The sequence below is a fragment of the Oncorhynchus nerka genome, linkage group LG9a (genome assembly GCF_034236695.1).
Source record: "Oncorhynchus nerka isolate Pitt River linkage group LG9a, Oner_Uvic_2.0, whole genome shotgun sequence".
Lineage (NCBI taxonomy): Eukaryota > Metazoa > Chordata > Actinopteri > Salmoniformes > Salmonidae > Oncorhynchus > Oncorhynchus nerka.
Genome location: NC_088404.1, coordinates 21,921,316 through 21,942,333, shown reverse-complemented (window position 1 = coordinate 21,942,333; position 21,018 = coordinate 21,921,316). Strand labels below are relative to the sequence as shown.

At 42.6% G+C, this 21,018-nt stretch overlaps 1 protein-coding gene across 1 annotated transcript in view; it reads right to left on the bottom strand.

The window, feature by feature from the left end:
* Positions 1-21,018, bottom strand: part of LOC115134045 (G1/S-specific cyclin-D2-like) — a 275,810-nt gene that overhangs the window by 97,446 nt on the left and 157,346 nt on the right. Inside the window, exon 3 of the mRNA XM_029667611.2 lies at positions 6,725-6,775. Coding sequence (XP_029523471.2) covers positions 6,725-6,754 — 30 coding nt within the window. The 5' untranslated portion in view covers positions 6,755-6,775. The remainder of the gene's footprint in view (positions 1-6,724; positions 6,776-21,018) is intronic.

Here is a 21,018-nt window from a genome sequence, read left to right as displayed (position 1 = left end):
CCACCTGGCCATGCTGCTGCTCCAGTTTCAACTTCCACCTGACTGTGCTGCTGCTCCAGTTTCAACTGTTCTGCCTTATTATTATTCGACCATGCTGGTCATTTATGAACATTTGAACATCTTGGCCATGTTCTGTTATATTCTCCACCCGGCACAGCCAGAAGAGGACTGGCCACCCCACATAGCCTGGTTCCTCTCTAGGTTTCTTCCTAGGTTTTGGCCTTTCTAGGGAGTTTTTCCTAGCCACCGTGCTTCTACACCTGCATTGCTTGCTGTTTGGGGTTTTAGGCTGGGTTTCTGTACAGCACTTTGAGATATCAGCTGATGTACGAAGGGCTATATAAATAAATTTGATTTGATTTGATTTGATTTTATGTCCATTCTTTCCCGGTATCGTGACCTCCTCTCTGGGGATCATTCTCACAAACGCTGTTTCTGTGCTCGATACCTCCATAGCCCCAGGATGTAATGTATAGAACAGCCCAGTGACCTATATGTTGTGCTTCACCCAGGTCATGTGGAAGACATGTCATATTCATGAGCTAGACGTTTATTATTAGCTATGACATGTTACAGATATCCATGACAAGGATCTGTGACAACAATAGCTGATCTATGGTTAGGGAAAGAGGGATACCTAGTCAGCTGTACAACTGAATGCCTTCAACTGAAACATCTCTTCGGCATTTAACCCAACCCCTATGAATCAGAGAGGTGCGGGGGACTGCCTTAATCGACATGCACATCTTCGGCGCCCGAGGAACAGTGGGTTAACTGCCTTGCTCAGGGGCAGAACGTTGTCAGCTCGGGGATTCGATCAAGCAACCTTTCGGTTACTAGCCCAACGTTCTAACCGCTAGTTAGTTATCTATCTGAAGTCACAGCTTGACAGGTTTGGGTAATGGCTCTATGTTTAAGATGTATGTTTAACTAACCAATTAGCCTCCTGAAAGCTTGTGGAACTGTCTCAATACAGCTGTACTGTAAGTTCAAGGGACATTCTGCTATTGCAGAATATTCTAGTGTCCAGTTCAAATCTGTGAGCTCTTCCCTCTGTCAGTCTACCTGTATCTTAGCTCCCTGTCCAAGGTGCACTGGGATGAGTCAGCATTATCTACCCCTTCTTCTCTCATTCTCTCCTCACACTCATTGAATGGGGGATTTCCGCTGTGAGAACCAATGTTTGATGGGAGCCCCCCTAACAATTCAAGATACACACCAAAACCCGCACTCACTTAAATGTATGCACGCAAGCACAGCTGAGTGAGCACAACTGCTTGGGCTAGAGAGAGAGAGAGAGAGAGAGAGAGAGAGAGAGAGAGTTGAAGCTGCATTGATCCAGGTGCGGCAGCTGTTATGGTGGGGGGCAGAGAGACTGAGGGGGTGGTGGTGCTGGAGGCTGAGACGGAATGAGGGGGAGACCGCAGCTGAGCGACGTGCACAACGAGCTGCTCTTCCTCCTCCAGCCCAGGGCCAGTCTGTCTGGATCTAGTGCAGCCAGCAGCGCTGCAGAGGAGCAGATGTTTCCTTTATTTAGCAACCGAGCTACAGACAAACTGGGGGCTAACAGCGACTCACTGCACAGAGGGGCCTTTGCTGTGGAAGCCCTAAACAACAGAAAGTACTCTGAGTGGAACACTGGATCCCAGAGACATGAGTGAGATAACCAGAGAAAGATAGACAGTGAGGGAGACAGTCAGGCACAGTGGACTGGGGGGGGGTTCCAGCACCCTGAGCTCCACCTCTGTTCTTGAGCCCCGGTCGGTCAGCTGTGGGGAGGCAGCTGCTACAGAGACTAATCCAAAAATGAAACGTATCTGAGCACAAGTGTGCTAGCACATGTTAAAAGTGTCGAGTCACCCTGAGCAGATCCACTTCACTGAGGAATGCCCTGTCACACTGGGTGCCTGTGCTGTGCCTCCATCCATATTCCCTTCCTCTTCGCGAACAAGATACATCTGGTGGAAAAGACTCAGGCAAAGGTGTGATACTAGGAAAGTGTCTGTCTCTGATGTAATGAGCCTCAGTTTACTCAGTTTACTGCCTATCAGTTTGACACTTGAGTGAATTATTTTGTGAGTTAATTATTTTATTTTTGACAGTTAAGTGGATGGTCCTTGATACATTGAAAATACTCTACAGCTGTTTAAAATAAGTTAAAATCATCATGAGATATGAGAGTGCTGGATGGGAGAGAAACCACCTGACCACCATTTACAGGAATTTAAGCCTGTGGAATTTCGGTGGTAGAGAAAGAAAGACACAGTGCTGGTATCAGATCATTTGTTATGGTGAAAATGACAGTAACATATGTGACCACTAATAGATTCACATATGACCTTTACCTTCAAGGTGGTCACCGGCTCCAATACAGCCTTGATGAATCTGTGTACTGTCATTGATCAATTTACCAAAAATAATAGAGTATGTGTAATTTTCTGCAATGGTTTGGTATTTATTTTTATTTAACCTTTATTTAACTAGGCAAGTCAGTTAAGAACAAATTCTTATTTACAATGATGGCCTACACTGGCCAAACCCAGATGACACTGGGCCAATTGTGCGCTGCCCTATGGGACTCCCAATCACAGCCAGTTGTGATACAGTCTGGATTTGAACCAGGGACTGTAGTGACACCTCAAGCACTGAGATACAGTGCCTTAGACCGCTGCACCACTTGGGAGCACTGGTATAGTTACGAGAATTAGATACCAGTGGGTAGATTGACTGTGTTGAAATATTGTTGTTGACCCATTTACAGTTCATAATACAACATTTTGCAAACAGCCCCCACCACCTCACAGAGAAGTACATAGACATGTGAAATAGATATCTACTAACAGTGACACCTGATGCACAGTGACTATGAGACTCGAAATTGAACTCAGGTGCATCCTGTTTCCATTGATAGTCCTTGAGATGTTTCTACAACTTGATTGGAGTCCACCTGTGGTAAATTCAATTGATTGGATATGATGTGGACTGGCACACAGTTGACAGCGCATGTCAGAGCAAAAATGAAGCCATGAGATTGAAGAAATTGTCCGTAGAGCTCCGAGACAGGATTTTGTCAGATCTGGGGAAGGGTACCAAAAACATTCTGCAGCATTGAAGGTCCCCAAGAACACAGTGGCCTCGATCATTCTTAAATGGAAGAAGTTTGGAACCACCACAACCTCCTAGAGCTGGCAGCCTGGCCAAACTGAGCAATCAGGGGAGAAGGGCCTTGGTCAGGGAGGTGACCAACAACCTGATGGTCACTCTGACAGAGCTCTAGAGTTTCTCTGTGGAGATGGGAGAACCTTCGAGAAGGGCAACCATCTCTGTAGCACTCCACCAATCAGGCCTTTATGGTAGAATGGCCTGATGGAAGTCACTCCTCAGGACAAGGCATGACAGCCCGCTTGGAGTTTGCCAAAAGGAACCTAAAGACTCTCAGACTGGTCTGATGAAACCAAGATTGAACTCTTTGGCCTGAGTGCCAAGCATCACATCTGGAGGAAACCTGGCACCATCCTTACGGTGAAGCATGGTGGTGGCAGCATCATGCTGTGGGGATGTTTTTCAGCAACTGGGACAGGTCAGGATCGAGGCAAAGATGAATGGAGCAAATTACAGAGAGATCCTTGATGAAAACCTACTCTGGAGCACTCAGGACCTCAGACTGGGGTGAAGGTGCAACCTTCCAACAGGACAACAACCTAAAGCACACACCCAAGACAATGCAGAGTGACTTCGGGACAAGTCTCTGAATGTCCTTGAGTGGCCAAGCCAGAGCCCGGACTTGAACCCGATCGAACATCTCTGAAGAGACCTGAAAATAGCTGTGCAGCAACGCTCCCCATCCAACCTGACAAAGCTTGAGAGGATCTGCAGAGAAAAATTGGAAAAACTCCCCGGGTACAGGTGTGCCAAGCTTGCAGCATCATACCCAAGCAGGCTCGAGGCTATAATCACTGCTAAAGATGCTTCAACAAAGTACTGAGTAAAGGGTCTGAATACTTATGCAAATGTGATATTTCCAGGTAAATTAGCAAACATTTCTAAAAGCCTAGTTCTGCTTTGTCATTATGGGGTATTGTGTGTAGATCGATGAGAAAAAAACTAAAATGTAATACATTTCTTGACAAACAGAAGGAAAAGCGGTCTTAGAAAACATCCACCAGAAAAAGTCTTAAAGGCATTACAAATACATCAAAACACAATAATGTTGAACTAAAGACCCCCGCCAACTAATATCAACACTTATATTTAGTTTTGCTAGGAAAAACATTAGCACCATTAGATGCAGGAACTCGACTTACCCAGTTGCGACTCACTTTTTGGAAGCGAACCACTCAATTTCATCCCTACGTTATATCGGCATCGAACACGTCACCCTCCCTAGGAGAGGTGAACTCGACAATTTATTGTTAAAATGAGAGGCTGCCTGGATCTTTAATTTAAAGACCCTTTTTCCCTTCGGTCTCAACGTAGACTTTGATCTGAAGCCATTCTTGTGATGATTGTGATTTTGCTGTTCATAGTAAATGTTTGTAGGCCTATGTAGCCAAATTGTATCTTTGATCGTACGCTATCATTCATGTTTTTTGTATGTTTTTTTTATATCTAAGAATTAACCATTGATATCAGGCCACACCCGGCCATGATTACACTATATAAACTAGTGACCCACAGGGTTTGTCATTATGCCCTGATGAAGACAGCTTGTCTATCGAAACGTTGGATATTAGGTTATTCAATTAGGTTATTGGATATTAGGTTATTCAATTATTTATTTTTCAAGGAAAAACAATTCTGTCTTCTGTAAGTTTTCGAGAAACATTGCCTTGTGGATTGAAATTCTGTTACCAAAAACCCATATATCTTTAAGATATTTTCTAATTTCTCTACCTCATGAGGAGGGAGGATAATGAACGTTCACAGAAGTAACAAGTAAAGGTTAACCTCTTGAAACTAGGGGGCACTATTTTCATTTTTGGAAAAATAACGTTCCCAAAGTAAACGGGCTATTTCGCAGGACCATATGCTAGAATATGCATATAATTGACAGCTTAGGATAGAAAACACTCTAACGTTTCCAAAACTGTAAAAGATATTGTCTGTGAGTATAACAGAACTGATATTGCAGGCGAAAGCCTGAGAAAAATCCAATCAGGAAGTGACCCTTATTTTGAAACCCCTGTCTTTCTATGCATCCCTATTGCCCATTGAAAGGGATATCAACTAGATTCCTTTTCTATGGCTTCCCTAGTGTGTCTACAGCCACTAGACATAGTATCAGTCTTTTATTTTGAAAAATGAGCGTGAACAACAAAATTGCGTCAGTGGTCAGGTTGTGGCTCTCAGAGTGATTTGTAGAGGTGGCCATTGTTCCTCTCGCTCCTACTGAAAAGCCAATTGTCCCGGTTGATATATTATCGAATAGATATTTGAAAAACACCTTGAGGATTGATTATGAAAAACGTTTGCCATGTTTCTGTCGATATTATGGATCTAATCTGTTTTTTTCCCGGCATTGTCGTGACCGCAATTTCCGGTGGATTTCTCAACAAAACGTGGACAAGAAACGGCGGTATTTCGGCTATAAAAATAATCTTTATGGAACAAAAGGAACATTTGCTGTCTAACTGGGAGTCTCGTCAGAGAAAACATCCGAAGATCATCAAAGGTAAATTATTTAATTTGATTGCTTTTCTGATTTTCGTGACCAAGCTTCCTGCTGCTAGCTGGACATAATGCTATGCTAGGCTATCGATAAACTTACACAAACGCTTGTCTTGCTTTGGCTGTAAAGCATAATTTCAAAATCTGAGATGACAGGGTGATTAACAAAAGGCTAAGCTGTGTTTCACTATATTTCACTTGTGATTTCATGAATATGAATATTTTCTAGTAAAAAATGTTGACCTTGCACTATGCTATTTAGTGTAGTTGATGACAATTCTCCCGGATCCGGGATGGATAGTTCTAAGATTAACCTATAACTGAGTTATAGTGTTCTTACTGATATACATTTTGTTAATTCATTATTAAGTGACTAAAACTTAAAATTCTGATACCAAATCAGTAACAGACTTCTGAAAAATCTGTTACGAAATTTCTGCAATTGAGTTGGCTAGTAGTAGTAGTCACAAATCACTGCTGGGTCACTTACTACTGTCCTGCCTTCCACTGGCATACTTTTATGTTCAGCTGATAAGTTTTTTTCTCTTTCTGTCATCTGGTGGTCAAAGCAAGAGTGTGAAATTCTGGACAACCCCTCCCTCTCTCTCTCCAATTAATGCCAACTCTCCGGGCTGTTATCCATGAGCCCCCTCTCTTTCCATTTACTGTAACCATTATCCTCACCCACTGAGCACTGACTGAAACTGTTAGATGGACGTTGAAAAGTAGGTGCAATTCCGTTCTGTTTACAGGGAATTGCCACTATCCTTTATCATTTACACATCTTGTATAATAGAACAGCCTATTGTTTCAGGATATTCTATTTCTCAAATGCTAATCAAATCACCAGAGGGAATCTGCAGGGACAGGGAATGTCTTCTATATTCCTTCCTTACAGTACAACACATGCAAATCTACAGTAATCTGTTTTAAAAAGCCCAAGCTCTTGCTGTGGTAAAATGTCTTCATTGATAACAAAGAGGGGAATTCAGTAGCCTTCCCATGTGAAAACAGCAGCTCACATGTACAAAGTAAACCACGGTAGCTAAAGTCTTACCTGAGATGAGCCATGCCCAGCCAAGACCATTCCTGAAACGCTCAGATGCTCCTAGAACAACAAAAACAAAGACACAATTAAATAAACTGAGTGATTGATAGCCATCTTATCAACTCAAAGAAAGTACTGCTCAAACGTAGTTTACTGTTCTCAAGATGATGATGATAATGATGATTGCATGGAAAGTACTATTCCTCTTCAATAAAATGTACCTTTCTAACTGGAATTCCCCTGACAGTAGTTTCCTGACAATTCTGATATGAGATAAAAACAAATGCAACTTCAATTGAACAGTCACTTATCCTACAGACTTGTAAATTCCCTCTGTGGGTGACTGGGAGCCAATTGCTTCGTGTGTTCACAAAATCACACAATCTCGATCTGAAGAATAATAGTTTGATCATGTGTTACTGTGATATGGCTGAAAGCTCAAATCTAACCCATCTGGTTTACAGTTTTTAAATGAGCCATCAATTTATGCAAGAATGGGGGGGGTATTCACAAGGTGGCAGATAGTCTACCGGTTACGTTGGGCCAGTAATGGAAAGGTCGCTGGTTCAAATCCCCGAGCTGATGTGCCCTTGAGCAAGGCATATAAACCTAATTGCTCCTGTAAGTCGCTGTGGGTAAGGTCTACTAAATGACAAAAAAAAAAAAAATGTAAGCAACAAAATGGACTGAAACTACCTGAACTTATAAGAAATGCTTATTTTCATTTTACATTAGTGCCCTATATGAATTTGATCCTGATTCAGAAGAACAAGCCATCACTCCATACCTTCAGTTGAAATCATAGTAAAGCTCATGACGTAACAGGTAACAAAGAAGCGAAGGATACAATTCAGAGGTTCCTTGAGCTGTTATCACTCACAATTATAAGGATGAGAGGGGTGATTATTCCACAAAAGCATTTGTCAGTTAGAGTTAAGTCTTCTATCAAGACTTCCCCAGAGAGATCAGTTTATCTGGGCCAGCGAGGCCTCAGGCCCTCCAACCAAAACAAGTCTGAGAGCTAACGTTACTTCCTAAAGTTAATGCCCCCAATCCATCGCAGGAGGAGGGGGAGGAGGTAGGAAGAGGAGGAGCAGCTTCATTTAACAGTAAGACAAGGTTCAATTCACCTGGAAGGAATGCAAGTGGGAGAGGATTTCTTACGGAAGGAGGGAAGAAGGGAAGCGAGGGAGGGAGGGGCGCTGTATCATGAAAGCCAGTGAGATGTGAAGTTGTCAAAACACACATTTATTTTCAAACAAAGTAAAAGTAGTGTGAATACAAAGCACTTCAATGTGCAACTGTCACAAGTAGATCCCACAAGTCAGGAAATGGGATAAGATACATGTTGAGGGGGACATCTAGGATTTAAGTCCCTCCATTGTCCCAAATCTCTTTTTAAAACGTCTTCTATTATTTAGACATTTCTTTGAAATCTGAGCACTTGGCAAAGCAGCCCATTGTTTATCATGCACCTGTCTGTCTTCCCCATTTCTGTTAAGCCGTGACTGTAAGGATTCTCTTGATAGGCAAATTTGCAAATAACAAATAGAAAAAAAATCATTATTAAAATCAATGGAGTACGCATATTATCTGATCCATTATTTATTCTGCATTATGGCAATACAAGCCTAAGTTGTTAAATTAAATCATACAGGTTTCAAGACATTCATCATGCCCATAGATATTAAAAACAAAAATGATGTATTATGTGAGAAGTAGCCATTGGTTTGAAGCTGGAAAAAAAAGGAAATACACATGAGCACCACAATGCCTATTCACCCATGCTCTACTAAGGTTTTGACCTACTACAGTAGCTATGTTGGTCTATTGTACTTCAAACAATATCGTTTGCAGGTTGCTTAGAATTCAAACCTTCAGGTGCTCCCATAATAATGTGATTTGTACCGCATACAAGATGAAGTATTGGATTCTTGTCATGACTTCCGCCGAAGTCGGCCCCTCTCCTTGTTTGAGCGGTGTTCGGCGGTCGACGTCACCGATCTTCTAGCCGTCACTGATCCATTTTTCATTTTCCATTGGTTTTGTCTTGTCTTCCATCACACCTGGTTCCAATCCCATCAATTACATGTTGTGTATTTAACCCTCTGTTTCCCCTCATGTCCTTGTCGGTGATTGTTTGATTGTATGTTTGTGTAAGTTATGTGCTGGTGCGCAACGGGTTTTGTACCCACTTTGATTATTTTATGTATTTTGGTTTTTGGAGTTTTGTTAACTTTTATTAAACGACTCCGTTTATACGAAGTTCATTCTCCTGCGCCTGACTTCCCTGCCACCAACACGCACCCATTACAGAATCACCAACCCTTCTATGGAGTCAGCAGGAGAAGGTACCCTGGCCATAGAGGTGGAAGAGCGCGTCCAGGAGAATGCAGTGATACTTTATCATCTTGGTGCCGCTATGGACCGCATTGTCCAGACAATAGACCGCTGGGAGATGACAGGGAGTTCTTCCAGCGCCTCCACCAGCACAACCAGGGTCTCCGCTGAGCGCCCCTTTCCCGCCTGAACCCAGTGGGATCCGTCTCTCCTTGCCCCAGGAGTATGACGGGAGTGCTGCCAACTGCCAGGGGTTCCTCCTTCAATTAAACCTCTATCTGGCCATGGTCCGCCCAGCTCCATCGGACCGTGAGAGGGTGTCCACCCTCGTCTCGTGCCTCGCCGGGAAAGCTCTGGAGTGGGCCAACACCGTATGGAGAGAGGGAGATGCGGCGTTGGACCAGTTTGAGGAATTCACCCGCAATTTCCGGGCATTGACTATTTGAAGGTTGTATAACTCAGCCATGACAGGAGGTTGGTGGCACCTTTATTGGGGAGAATGGACTTGTGTTAATGACTGGAGCAGAATAAGTGGAATTGTATCAAATACATCAAACATGGTTCCCAGGTGTTTGATGCCATTCCATTTGCTCCGTTCTTACCTTTATTATGAGCCGTTCTCTCCTCAGCAGCCTCCTGTGTCAGCCATAGATACTAAACAAAGATATCCCCATGTACACTGGAGCCACATCTTTATTGTGCCTTTTACAGCTTGTTACTAGCCTGAAGCGTTGCAGAGTTATGCATCCTATACATTTGTATAATCCGGTATTGGGGGGGGGGTCATTAGCCCCCTCCCCCCACCCCTAGTGCAGTGCCAGTGGAATGGCCGTTCACAGAGGTTGTTGACAAATATCCAACAGATAGGCTAGTCCAGCATCTAGATCGGAGATGTAAAATACAGTCAAGACGGTCAAATGGCAGAGTTGTTAGTTTGGCACTGTTGATTCGCACACATTTCGATTAAAATGTCAAGAAAACAGAAGGAGGATTGGTCGAAATGTTTACACTTGATTGAATTTCAATACATGAATGTCTCGTATGCTGTGAGATGGCATGAACGAATGAATGATTGATTGACTGATGTAGTAGCCTATATATTGAAATATAGGCCTAAATAAATTACGGTATTAAGACTAAACAGGAGGCACTCTTAGGCCTACAGCTCGATGGTGGTTATACAGGATACTGTACAAAGACTACTAATGATAACGACATTACTTATTATCATAATGATCATAAAAATAATTGTAATAATAACAATAAGAAGGAGATCAAGAAAAAGGAGGGTATAGGAGCGAGAGCTGCGGACATATTGTGTGAGACAAACAGGTGCTATTATATCAAATCAAAGTTTATTTGTCACGCACACCGAATTCAACAGGTGTAGACCTTACAGTGAAATGCTTACTTATAGGCTCTAAACAATAGACAATAGTGCGGAGAAAAAAAGTGTGTGTGTGTGTGTGTGTAGGTAAGTAAAGAAAGAAAACAACAGTAAAAAGACATTTGAAAATAAGAGTAGCAAGGCTATATACAGACACCTGTTAGTCAGGCTTATTGAGGTAGTATGTACATGTGGGTATGGTTAAAGTGACTATGCATATATGATGAACAGAGAGTAGCAGTAGCGTAAAAAGAGGGGTTGGCGGGTGGTGGGACACAATGCAGATAGCCCAGTTAGCCAATGTGCGGGAGCACTGGTTGGTAGGGCCAATTGAGGTAGTATGTACATGAATGTATAGTTAAAGTGACTATGCATATAACATAAACAGAGAGTAGCAGCAGTGTAAAAGAGGGGTTGGGGGGGTGGCACAATGCAAATAGTCTGTGTAACCATTTGGTTACCTGTTCAGGAGTCTTATGGCTTGGGGGTAAAAACTGTTGAGAAGCCTTTTTTGTGCTAACTTGGCACTCCGGTACCGCATGCCATGCGGTAGTAGAGAGAACAGTCTATGACTGGGGTGGCTGTGGTCTCTGACAATTTTCAGGTTGGGTTTTGAACTGATGTTGCTAGCTAGCTTCTTATGTTTTGTGCAAAAATGTAGGACTGGCATTTGGACATGAGCTAGATACCGTTAGCTAGCTAGCTACCTACCCCAACCCCGGCACACAGCTCTGCACCCCCTGCAGCAAAATAGCCTCCAAAACTGTACTCAGCCCCACCTTATCTCAGCTCACTCGTCACCATAGCAACACCCACCCGTAGCACACGCTCCAGCAGGTATATTTCACTGGTCATCCCCAAAGCCAACACCTCCATTGGCCGCTTTTCCTTGCAGTTCTCTGCTGCCAATGACTGGAACGAATTGCAAAAATCACTGAAGCTGGAGACTTAAATCTCCCTCTCTAACTTTAAGCATCAGCTGTCAGAGCAGCTTACCGATCACTGTACACAGCCAATCTGTAAATAGCACACCCAACTACCTATTAATCTTTTTGCTCTTTTGCACCCAAGTATCTCTACTTGCACATCATCAACTGCACATCTATCACTCCAGTGTTAATGCTAAATTGTAATTATTTCACCTCTATGGCCAATTTATTGCCTTACCTCCCTAATCTTCTACATTTGCACACACTGTACATAGATTTTTCTATTGTGTTATTGACTGTACGTTTGTTTATGTGTAACTCTGTGTTGTTGTGTTTGCTTCATCTTGGCCAGGTCGCAGTTGTAAATGAGAACCTACCTGGTTAAATAAATAAAGGTGAAATTTAAAAAAGAACAAAACCTAGGTAATCAAAATATATGTTTGCACCTATTGATTAACCTCAGGTTGAATACCACCATATAGCTAGCTTTGTTAAAACCACATTCCAGCCGGTGTCTATTCCACAAGTTACCACTGGCTAAATCTATGACGTTAAAATGCCTATTTACTCTGTTCCATTTGACTGCGCACTGTCCACTGTCTCATCAGCCCAGCCAGACAATTTATAAACTTGATCTCCAATATAAAAAGCATCTAGACATCTCACATTTCTTTTAGACCAACATTTGTTTTCAACAGCAGAGATTTGTATAAACCCTGCTGTCTGTCTCTCCAACATTTGTTTTCAACAGCAGAGATTTGTATAAATTTCTTTTAGACCAACATTTGTTTTCAACAGCAGAGATTTGTATAAACCCTGCTGTCTGTCTCTCCAACATTTGTTTTCAACAGCAGAGATTTGTATAAACCCTGCTGTCTGTCTCTCCAGCATTTGTTTTCAACAGCAGAGATTTGTATAAACCCTGCTGTCTGTCTCTCCAGCATTTGTTATCAACAGCAGAGATTTGTATAAACCCTGCTGTCTGTCTCTCCAACATTTGTTTTCAACAGCAGAGATTTGTATAAACCCTGCTGTCTGTCTCTCCAGCATTTGTTATCAACAGCAGAGATTTGTATAAACCCTGCTGTCTGTCTCTCCAGCATTTGATTTTTTCTGTCTGTCTCTCCACATTTGTTTTCAACAGCAGAGATTTGTATAAACCCTGCTGTCTGTCTCTCCAACATTTGTTTTCAACAGCAGAGATTTGTATAAACCCTGCTGTCTGTCTCTCCAGCATTTGTTTTCAACAGCAGAGATTTGTATAAACCCTGCTGTCTGTCTCTCCAGCATTTGTTTTCAACAGAGAGTATAAACCCTGCTGTCTGTCTCTCCAGCATTTGTTATAAACCCTGCTGTCTGTCTCTCCAGCATTTGTTTTCAACAGCAGAGATTTGTATAAACCCTGCTGTCTGTCTCTCCAGCATTTGTTTTCAACAGCAGAGATTTGTATAAACCCTGCTGTCTGTCTCTCCAGCATTTGTTTTCAACAGCAGAGATTTGTATAAACCCTGCTGTCTGTCTCTCCAGCATTTGTTTTCAACAGCAGAGATTTGTATAAACCCTGCTGTCTGTCTCTCCAGCATTTGCAACATTGTTTCAATATTCAAATTCGTTCTCCAGCTGAAACATAGTAATGAACTGTCTGTTAGATTTGTATAGGGACACCCTGCTGTCTGTCTCTCCAGACAAACAGTTTGTATAAACCCTGCTGTCTGTTATTGTTCAACAGCAGAGGCTAAACCCTGCTGTCTGTCTCTCCAGCATTTGCAACATTGTTTCAATATTCATTCGTTCTCCACAATGTTCTGATGAGAAAGCGCATTTTCTATTCCAGACGAAATCACGCCTCATTAGCTCATTGTTAGGTTAGGGATGCATCCAGATAATTGTCACTAGAAAATCAAATCAAATCAAATGATATTTGTCACATGCGCTGAATACAACAGTGAAATGCTTACCTACAAGGCCTTAATCAACAACGCAGTTTAAGGAAAATACCTAAAAAAAGTAGGAGATAAGAATAACAAATAATTAAAGAGCAGCTGTAAATAACAATTGTGGGGCTATATACAGGGGGCACCGTTACAGAGTCAATGTGTCAATGTGCGGGGGCACCGATGTCGAGGTAATTGAGGTAATTATGTACATGTAGGTAGGGTTATTAAAGTGGCTATGTATGGATAATAACAGAAAGTAGCAGCAGTGTGTGTGTGGAGAGGAAATGCAAATAGTCTGGGTAGCCATTTCATTAGCTGTACAGGAGTCTTATGGCCTGGGGGTAGAAGCTGTTTAGAAGCCTCTTGGACCTAGACTTGGCGCTCCGGTCCCGAATGCCTTGCAGTAGCAGAGAGAACAGTCTATGACTAGGGTGGCTGGAGTCTTTGCCAATTTTTAGGAACTTCCTCTGACACCGCCTGGTATAGAGGTCCTGGATGGCAGGAAGCTTGGCCCCGGTGATGTACTGGGCGGTACGCACTACCCTTTGGAGGCTAAGCAGTTGCCATACCAGGCATTGATGCAACCCGTCAGGATGCTCTCCATGGTGAAGCTGTAAAATCTTTTGAGGATCTGAGGACCCATGCCAAATTTTTTCAGTCTCCTGAGCGGAAATAGGTTTTGTCATGCCCTCTTCACGACTGTCTTGGTGTGCTTCTTCCACGTTAGTTTGTTGGTGATGTGGACACCAAGGAACTTGAAGCTCTCAACCTGCTACACTACAGCCCCGTCGATGAGAATGCGGGCGTGCTCGGTCCTCCTTTTCCTGAAGTCTACAATCATCTCCTTAGTCTTGATTACGTTGAGAGAGATTGTTGTCATTGCACCACATGGCCAGGTCTCTGACCTCCTCCCTATAGGCTGTCTCATCGTTGTTCGTGATCAGGCCTACCACTGTTGTGTCATCAGCAAACTTAATGATGGTGTTTGAGTCGTGCCTGGCCGTGCAGTCATGAGTGAACAGGCAGTACAGGAGGGGACTGAGCACGCACCCTTGAGGGGTCCCAATGTTGATGATCAGCGTGGTGGATGTTTTGTTACCTACCCTTACCATCTGGGGGCGGCCCGTCAGGAAGTCCAGGATCCAGTTGCAGAGGGAGGTGTTTAGTCCCAGGGTCCTTAGCTTAGTGATGAGCTTTGAGGGCACTTGAACACTGAGCTGTAGTCAATGAATAGCATTCTCACATAGGTGTTCCTTTTGTCCAGGTGGGAAAGGGCAGTGTGGAGTGCAATAGAGATTGCATCATCTGTGGATCTGTTGGTGCGGTATGCAAATTGGAGTGGATCTAGGGTTTCTGGGATAATGGGGTTGATGTGAGCCATGACCAGCCTTTCAAAGCATTTCATGGCTACAGACGTGAGTGCTACGGGTCGGTAGTCATTTAGGCAGGTTACCTTAGTGTTCTTGAGCACAGGGACTATGGTGGTCTGCTTGAAACATGTTGGTATTACAGACTCAGACAGGGAGAGGTTGAAAATGTCAGTGAAGACGCTTGCCAGTTGGTCAGCGCATGCTCGCAGTACACATCCTGGTAATCCATCTGGCCCAGCGGCCTTGTGAATGTGGACCTGTTTAAAGGTCTTACGCACATCGGCTGTGGAGAGCATGATCACACAGTCGCCCGGGAACAGCTGATGCTCTCATGCAGCTGATGCTCTCAGTGTTACTTGCCTCAAAGCAAGCATAGAAGTTATTTAGCTCGTCTGGTAGGCTCGTGTCATTGGGCAGCTCTCGGCTGTGTTTCCCTTTGTAGTCTGTAATAGTTTGCAAGCCCTGCCACATCCAACGAGTGTTGGAGCTGGTGTAGTACGATTTGATCTTATTGCTGTATTGACGCTTTGCCTGTTTGATGGCATAGCGGGATTTCTTATAAGCTTCCGGGTTAGAGTCCCGCTCCTTGAAAGCGGCAGCTCTACCCTTTATCTCAGTGCAAATGTTACCTGTAAACCATGGCTTCTGGTTGGGGTATGTACGTACAGTCACTGTGGGGACAAAGTCCTCGATGCACAGCTTTAACAAATGCAAATGCAGCTACTATTGTTATGTCTGCACTGTTTGATATGACTGTAAGTTAGCCGTAGTTGGCTAGCTAACAAGCAAGGGATAAGAACGTTGCCAGCCAGTATGGCAATGGAACATTTAGAAAGAACGACTGCGTTTCGTCCATAGATACTGAACAAAAAGACTAAAATGACTGGGTCGCATCTCTGACAACCGAACCAATAGAACGAATGATCAGCTGGCTTGGGTAGGAACCCGAGATTTGTGTTGGGACTATATCTTGTGGATGGATGAAATAGTATGAATAAATGCATCAAAATAACGTTTTTAATTCAAATATGTCAATTATTATTTGAATATGTTGGTAACCCGCTGTTTAAAAGTGATAATGCCCTCGAAGCTGGTGTTTGGAGGATATATTGGCACGGTTTGCTGGCCGTCGACGGCCCCCGTCTCGGGGCTAAAAACACCCGTGCCAATATATCCACCAAACATCGGCTTCTCCGACATTATCACTTAAATCTGCAATTGCCTAGGTTTGTTCTCCATTTCCTATAGACTGGCAGTAGCAGCTGTTTGGTTGCCGAGTAACCAAGATGCTCGACCCCTTTAGATAGAACTCTGAGATTGGGCTAAAAAGATGTTAGCATTGTCGTTGGTTCTTAATGGTCGTAAATGTGTACGTGACAGCGATAAATTATACATTTAATAAAAACTGTTGCACCTACAAATTTAGTCAATCTGAAATGTTTTTAGTCCAATGGTCACTTTATGGAGTCTGTAGTCTCGTTTTAAACCAACGTCTAGAGTTTGAGCTAGGTAGCGTAAAAAATACTCTGAAAACTAAATTGCTAGCTAGCCTATTAAATGTCCGGGATGCAGTGGTGGAAAAAGTATCCAATTTTCATACTTGAGTAAAAGTAAAGATACCTTAAAAGAAAATGACTCAAGTAAAAGTGAAAGTCACCCAGTAAAATACTACTTGAGTAAAAGTCTAAAAGTATTTGGTTTAAATGTACTTACGTATCGAAAGTAAAAGTATACAATAATTTAAAATGCCTTATATTAAGCAAACCAGACGACACGATTTTTTAATATATTTTTTTTAAATTTACGGATAGCCAGGGGCACAGACATAACACTGAGACATAATTTACAAATGAAGCATTTGTGTTTAGTGAGTCTGCCAGTAGGGATGATCAGGGATGTTCTCTTGATAAGAGTGTGAATTAGACAATTTTCATGTCGTGCCAAGTATTCAAAATGTAACAAGTACTTTTGGGTGACAGGGAAAATGTAAGTAAATCATTTTCTTTAGGAATGTAGTGGAGTAAAAGTAAAAGTTGTCAAAAAGATGAATAGTAAAGTAAAGTACAGATACCCTCAAAAACTGCTTAAGTAGTAGTTTAAAGTATTTTTTACCTAAGTACTTTACACCACCGGGAACGGCCAGACAGCTCATGATGAGAGGCGAGGAGTGTGTTGTGTACCACCAATCAAGTGCAAATTTTAATTGACATTGGTGTCATATTGGCTTAGATAAGGTAGGGAGATTTTAATTTAACATTGAGCTTCAGCCAACACATACAATATAATACAGTATCATGCACTATGATGTTTTGCTTGTATCACTCTATGCACATAACAATCTGGGAGGCCTAAGAAAGTGCACAAGCTCTCTCTCTCTCTCTAGCTCTCTCGTTCTCCCCTCCTCTCTGTTTCCCTAGGTGTGTGTGAAAGTTCTGCTCGTTTTTCCGCACGTGCTATCGCTTTTCAGGTCCCTGTCATGTCATGAAACGCAGGCCTCTGCAGGGACAAGTCACCATGAAAGCAGAGGAATTCCTTAGTGCGAGGAGACAACACAGGAAAGAGAAGCTAGCACTGTGAACAATGCTATACTCATCCCCAATCCTCCTTCTCTGGGCCCCTCATCTCTAAAGGACAAGATAAAGACAGCACTATTTTATCAGTGTGACCGGAATGTCGATATTTATTGTTTTGTGTGTGTGTGTCTAACGCAATGCCAACATGTTACCCAGGTGGATGTCAATAAAAAACCCAAGCTACAGGTAGAACACCCCACCCTTTCTGGGACCTAATCTCTCCATTGAAGCAGCTGCTTTGATTTGTGATTAATACAAAGGTTGAGCAAACAGCCCGGCCAACGGCACCAAAGGAAGGACTGGAAGTGACTTCCCAGTCAAGTACTTTAGTCTCCTTTAGGATTTGTTTGGAGGAGGGTTTACCTATCCATTCAGCCCTAGCTAACTGGCAGCATCAGTGGATTAACAGAGTTCTGGATCCCCTCTCTATCTTTGTTTCGGCCCTGTTAGAATTCCCCCTCTGTGTTTGTCCCTGTCCGCCGTTGTCAAGCAGATGTTCTCTCACTGTGATCAGGAGACACACTGAGACAAACACACTGACACACAAAAAGGCACACACAAACACACAAAGACACACACACAAAGACACACACAGACACCCTAAGACACCCATTAAGACACACATACACACTGAGACCACATTGATGGAGAGGTTTCAGCACATCATGGAGAAAAACAGATGGATAACAAAACAAATGACAGGAGAAAGAGAAAGGTAGATTAAGGTAGAGGGAGGTAGATTAAGGTAGAGGGAGGTAGATTAAGGTAGAGGAATATAGAGATAGTCAATGAGGATAGGCCACATTCTTTTCCTGTTTTTGCAGTCTCTTATATTCTATGTTCTGTTCTGGAGGAGTGAGCAATGAGCGTTGACCCTGGGTGAGAGGAGCCACATGTTCTGGTCAGTCAGAGAAAAGGGGGAGAGATAGAGAGACAGTGGGTGTATAGAGAAAGAGAGAGAGAATAGAAGAGATAGAGAGAGAGTACACAGCGGCAGAATACCTGACCACTGTGACTGACCCAAAATTAAGGAAAGCTTTGACTATGTACAGACTCAGTGAGCATAGCCTTGCTATTGAGAAAGGCCGCCGTAGGCAGACATGGCTCTCAAGAGAAGACAGGCTATGTGCACACTGCCCACAAAATGAGGTGGAAACTGAGCTGCACTTCCTAACCTCCTGCCCAATGTATGACCATATTAGAGAAACATATTTCCCTCAGATTACACAGATCCACAAAGAATTCGAAAACAAATCCAATTTAGAAAAACTCCCATATCTACTGGGTGAAATTCCACAGTGTGCCATCACAGCAGCAAGATTTGTGACCTGTTGCCACAAGAAAAGGGCAACCAGTGAAGAACACACACCATTGTAAATACAACCCATATTTATGCTTATTTATTTTATCTTGTGTCCTTTACCATTTGTACATTGTTAAAACACTGTATATATAATATGACATTTGTAATGTCTTTATTGTTTTGAAACTTCTGTATGTGTAATGTTTACTGTTCATTTTTATTGTTTATTTCACTTTCTATATTATCTACCTCACTTGCTTTGGCAATGTTAACACATGTTTCCCATGCCAATAAAGCCCCTTGAATTGAATTGAATTGAATTGAGAGCACTGATCGGAAAGAGAGAGTGGAGGTGTGGAGTTCTGATCTCTGGCCTCACAGAGAGTGCCAGGCCTCCACTAAACCATGCAGCCATCAACATCCCTCACAGCCCACTTAGGCTGGCACCTGCACTGACAGCTCTTTCAACTAACTACACCCCTGAGGGTGGGAACACAGGCAGAGACAAGAAGTGGACTGTCAGACAGGTCAGGGGGTCAACAGAGGTCAGCAGATACAATGTCTATGAATATGTCTAAGTGCATGAAACATAGGTGGGTATTGAGTTATTTAAGATGTTTTGACAGGCATCAGGTTGGAACACTTGTTGGGTTGGGTTCATTTGTCCCTCATTATTTCCATGCTTTTACTTACTGTCACACACATCTGTACATCAGCAGGCAGGTGCAAGGTAACCAAGATGATACTACTTCACAACTACTGAAATGTTAGATACTTCAAAAATGTTGTATTGCATAATAGGACTGAGCATGACCCTCCAGCGCCTGCAGTACATACTACAGTGCATTCAGAATGTATTCAGACCCTTTGACTTTTTCCACATTTTGTTACATTACAGCCTTCTTTTTTCTACATTCCCTCATCAATCTACACACAATACCCCATAATGACAAACATAATGACAAAAATAAAAAAATAAAAAATATCACATATACAGAAGTATTCAGACCCTTAACTCAGTACTTTGATGAAGCATCTTTGCCAGTGATTACAGCTGTCACATTGGTATGAATGATTTGGGAGACAGACGCAGGAATGCGTAATAGTTTTTTTTATTGTACCCAAATTACGGCGTGCCGTGTAAAGGCAAGAGGACGAAGACCAAACAAACACGTAACAAAACACAGGATAGAAACCCAAAACAAAAGAGCGATGAGTACCTCAAATAAATACACAAACACACAATGATTATCACACGGAACGAGACCCGTAATCATCTGCACAAAGACAAAGGACACTAAAGGGCACACTTATACAAGTACTAATCCGTAGGAATAGGGGACAGGTGTGCGTGATGAAAGTTCCAGAGGGATCCGTGACAACAGCCTTGAGTCTGCTTGGGTATGACGCTACAAGCTTGGCACACCTGTATTTGGGAAGTTTCTCCCAATCTTTTCTGCAGATCCTCTCAAGCTCTGTCAGGTTAGATGGGGAGCGTTGCTGCACAGCTATTTTCAGGTCTCTCCAGAGATATTAGATCGGGTTCAAGTCCGGGCTCTGGCTGGGCCACTCAAGGATATTTAGAGACTTGTCCCAAAGCCACTCCTACACAACGTAGCTGTTTTATTTATTTATTTATGTTTCACCTTTATTTAACCATGTAGGCCAGTTGAGAACAAGTTCTCATTTACAACTGCAACCTGGACAAGACAAAGCAAAGCAGTGCGACAAAAACAACAACACAGAGTTACACATAAACAAATGTACAGAAAAATCGATGTACAATGTGTGCAAATGTAGAAGATTAGGTAGGGAAGGCAATAAATAGGCCATAGAGGCAAAATAATTACAATTTAGCATTAACACTGGAGTGATAGATGTGCAGATGATGATGTGCAAGTAGAGATACTGGGGTGCAAAAGAGCAAGAAGATAAATAACAATATGGGGATGAGGTAGTTGAGTTTGCTATTTACAGATTGGCTGTGTACAGGTACAGTGATCGGTAAGCTGCTCTGACAGCTGATGCTTAAATTTAGAGAGGGAGATTTAAGTCTCCAGCTTCAGTGATTTTTGCAATTCGTTCCAGTCATTGGCAGCAGAGAACTGGAAGGAAAGGCAGCCAAAGTATGTGTTGGCTTTGGAGATGACCAGTGAAATACAGTGGGGGAAAAAAGTATTTAGTCAGCCACCAATTGTGCCAGTTCTCTCACTTAAAAAGATGAGAGAGGCCTGTAATTTTCATCATAGGCACACTTCAACTATGACAGACAAAATGAGGAAAAAAATCCAGAAAATCACATTGTAGAAATTTTAATGAATTTATTTGCATATTATGGTGGAAAATAAGTATTTGGTCAATAACAAAAGTGTCTCAATACTTTGTCATATACCCTTTGTTGGCAATGACAGAGGTCAAACGTTTTCTGTAAGTCTTCACAAGGTTTTCACACACTGTTGCTGGT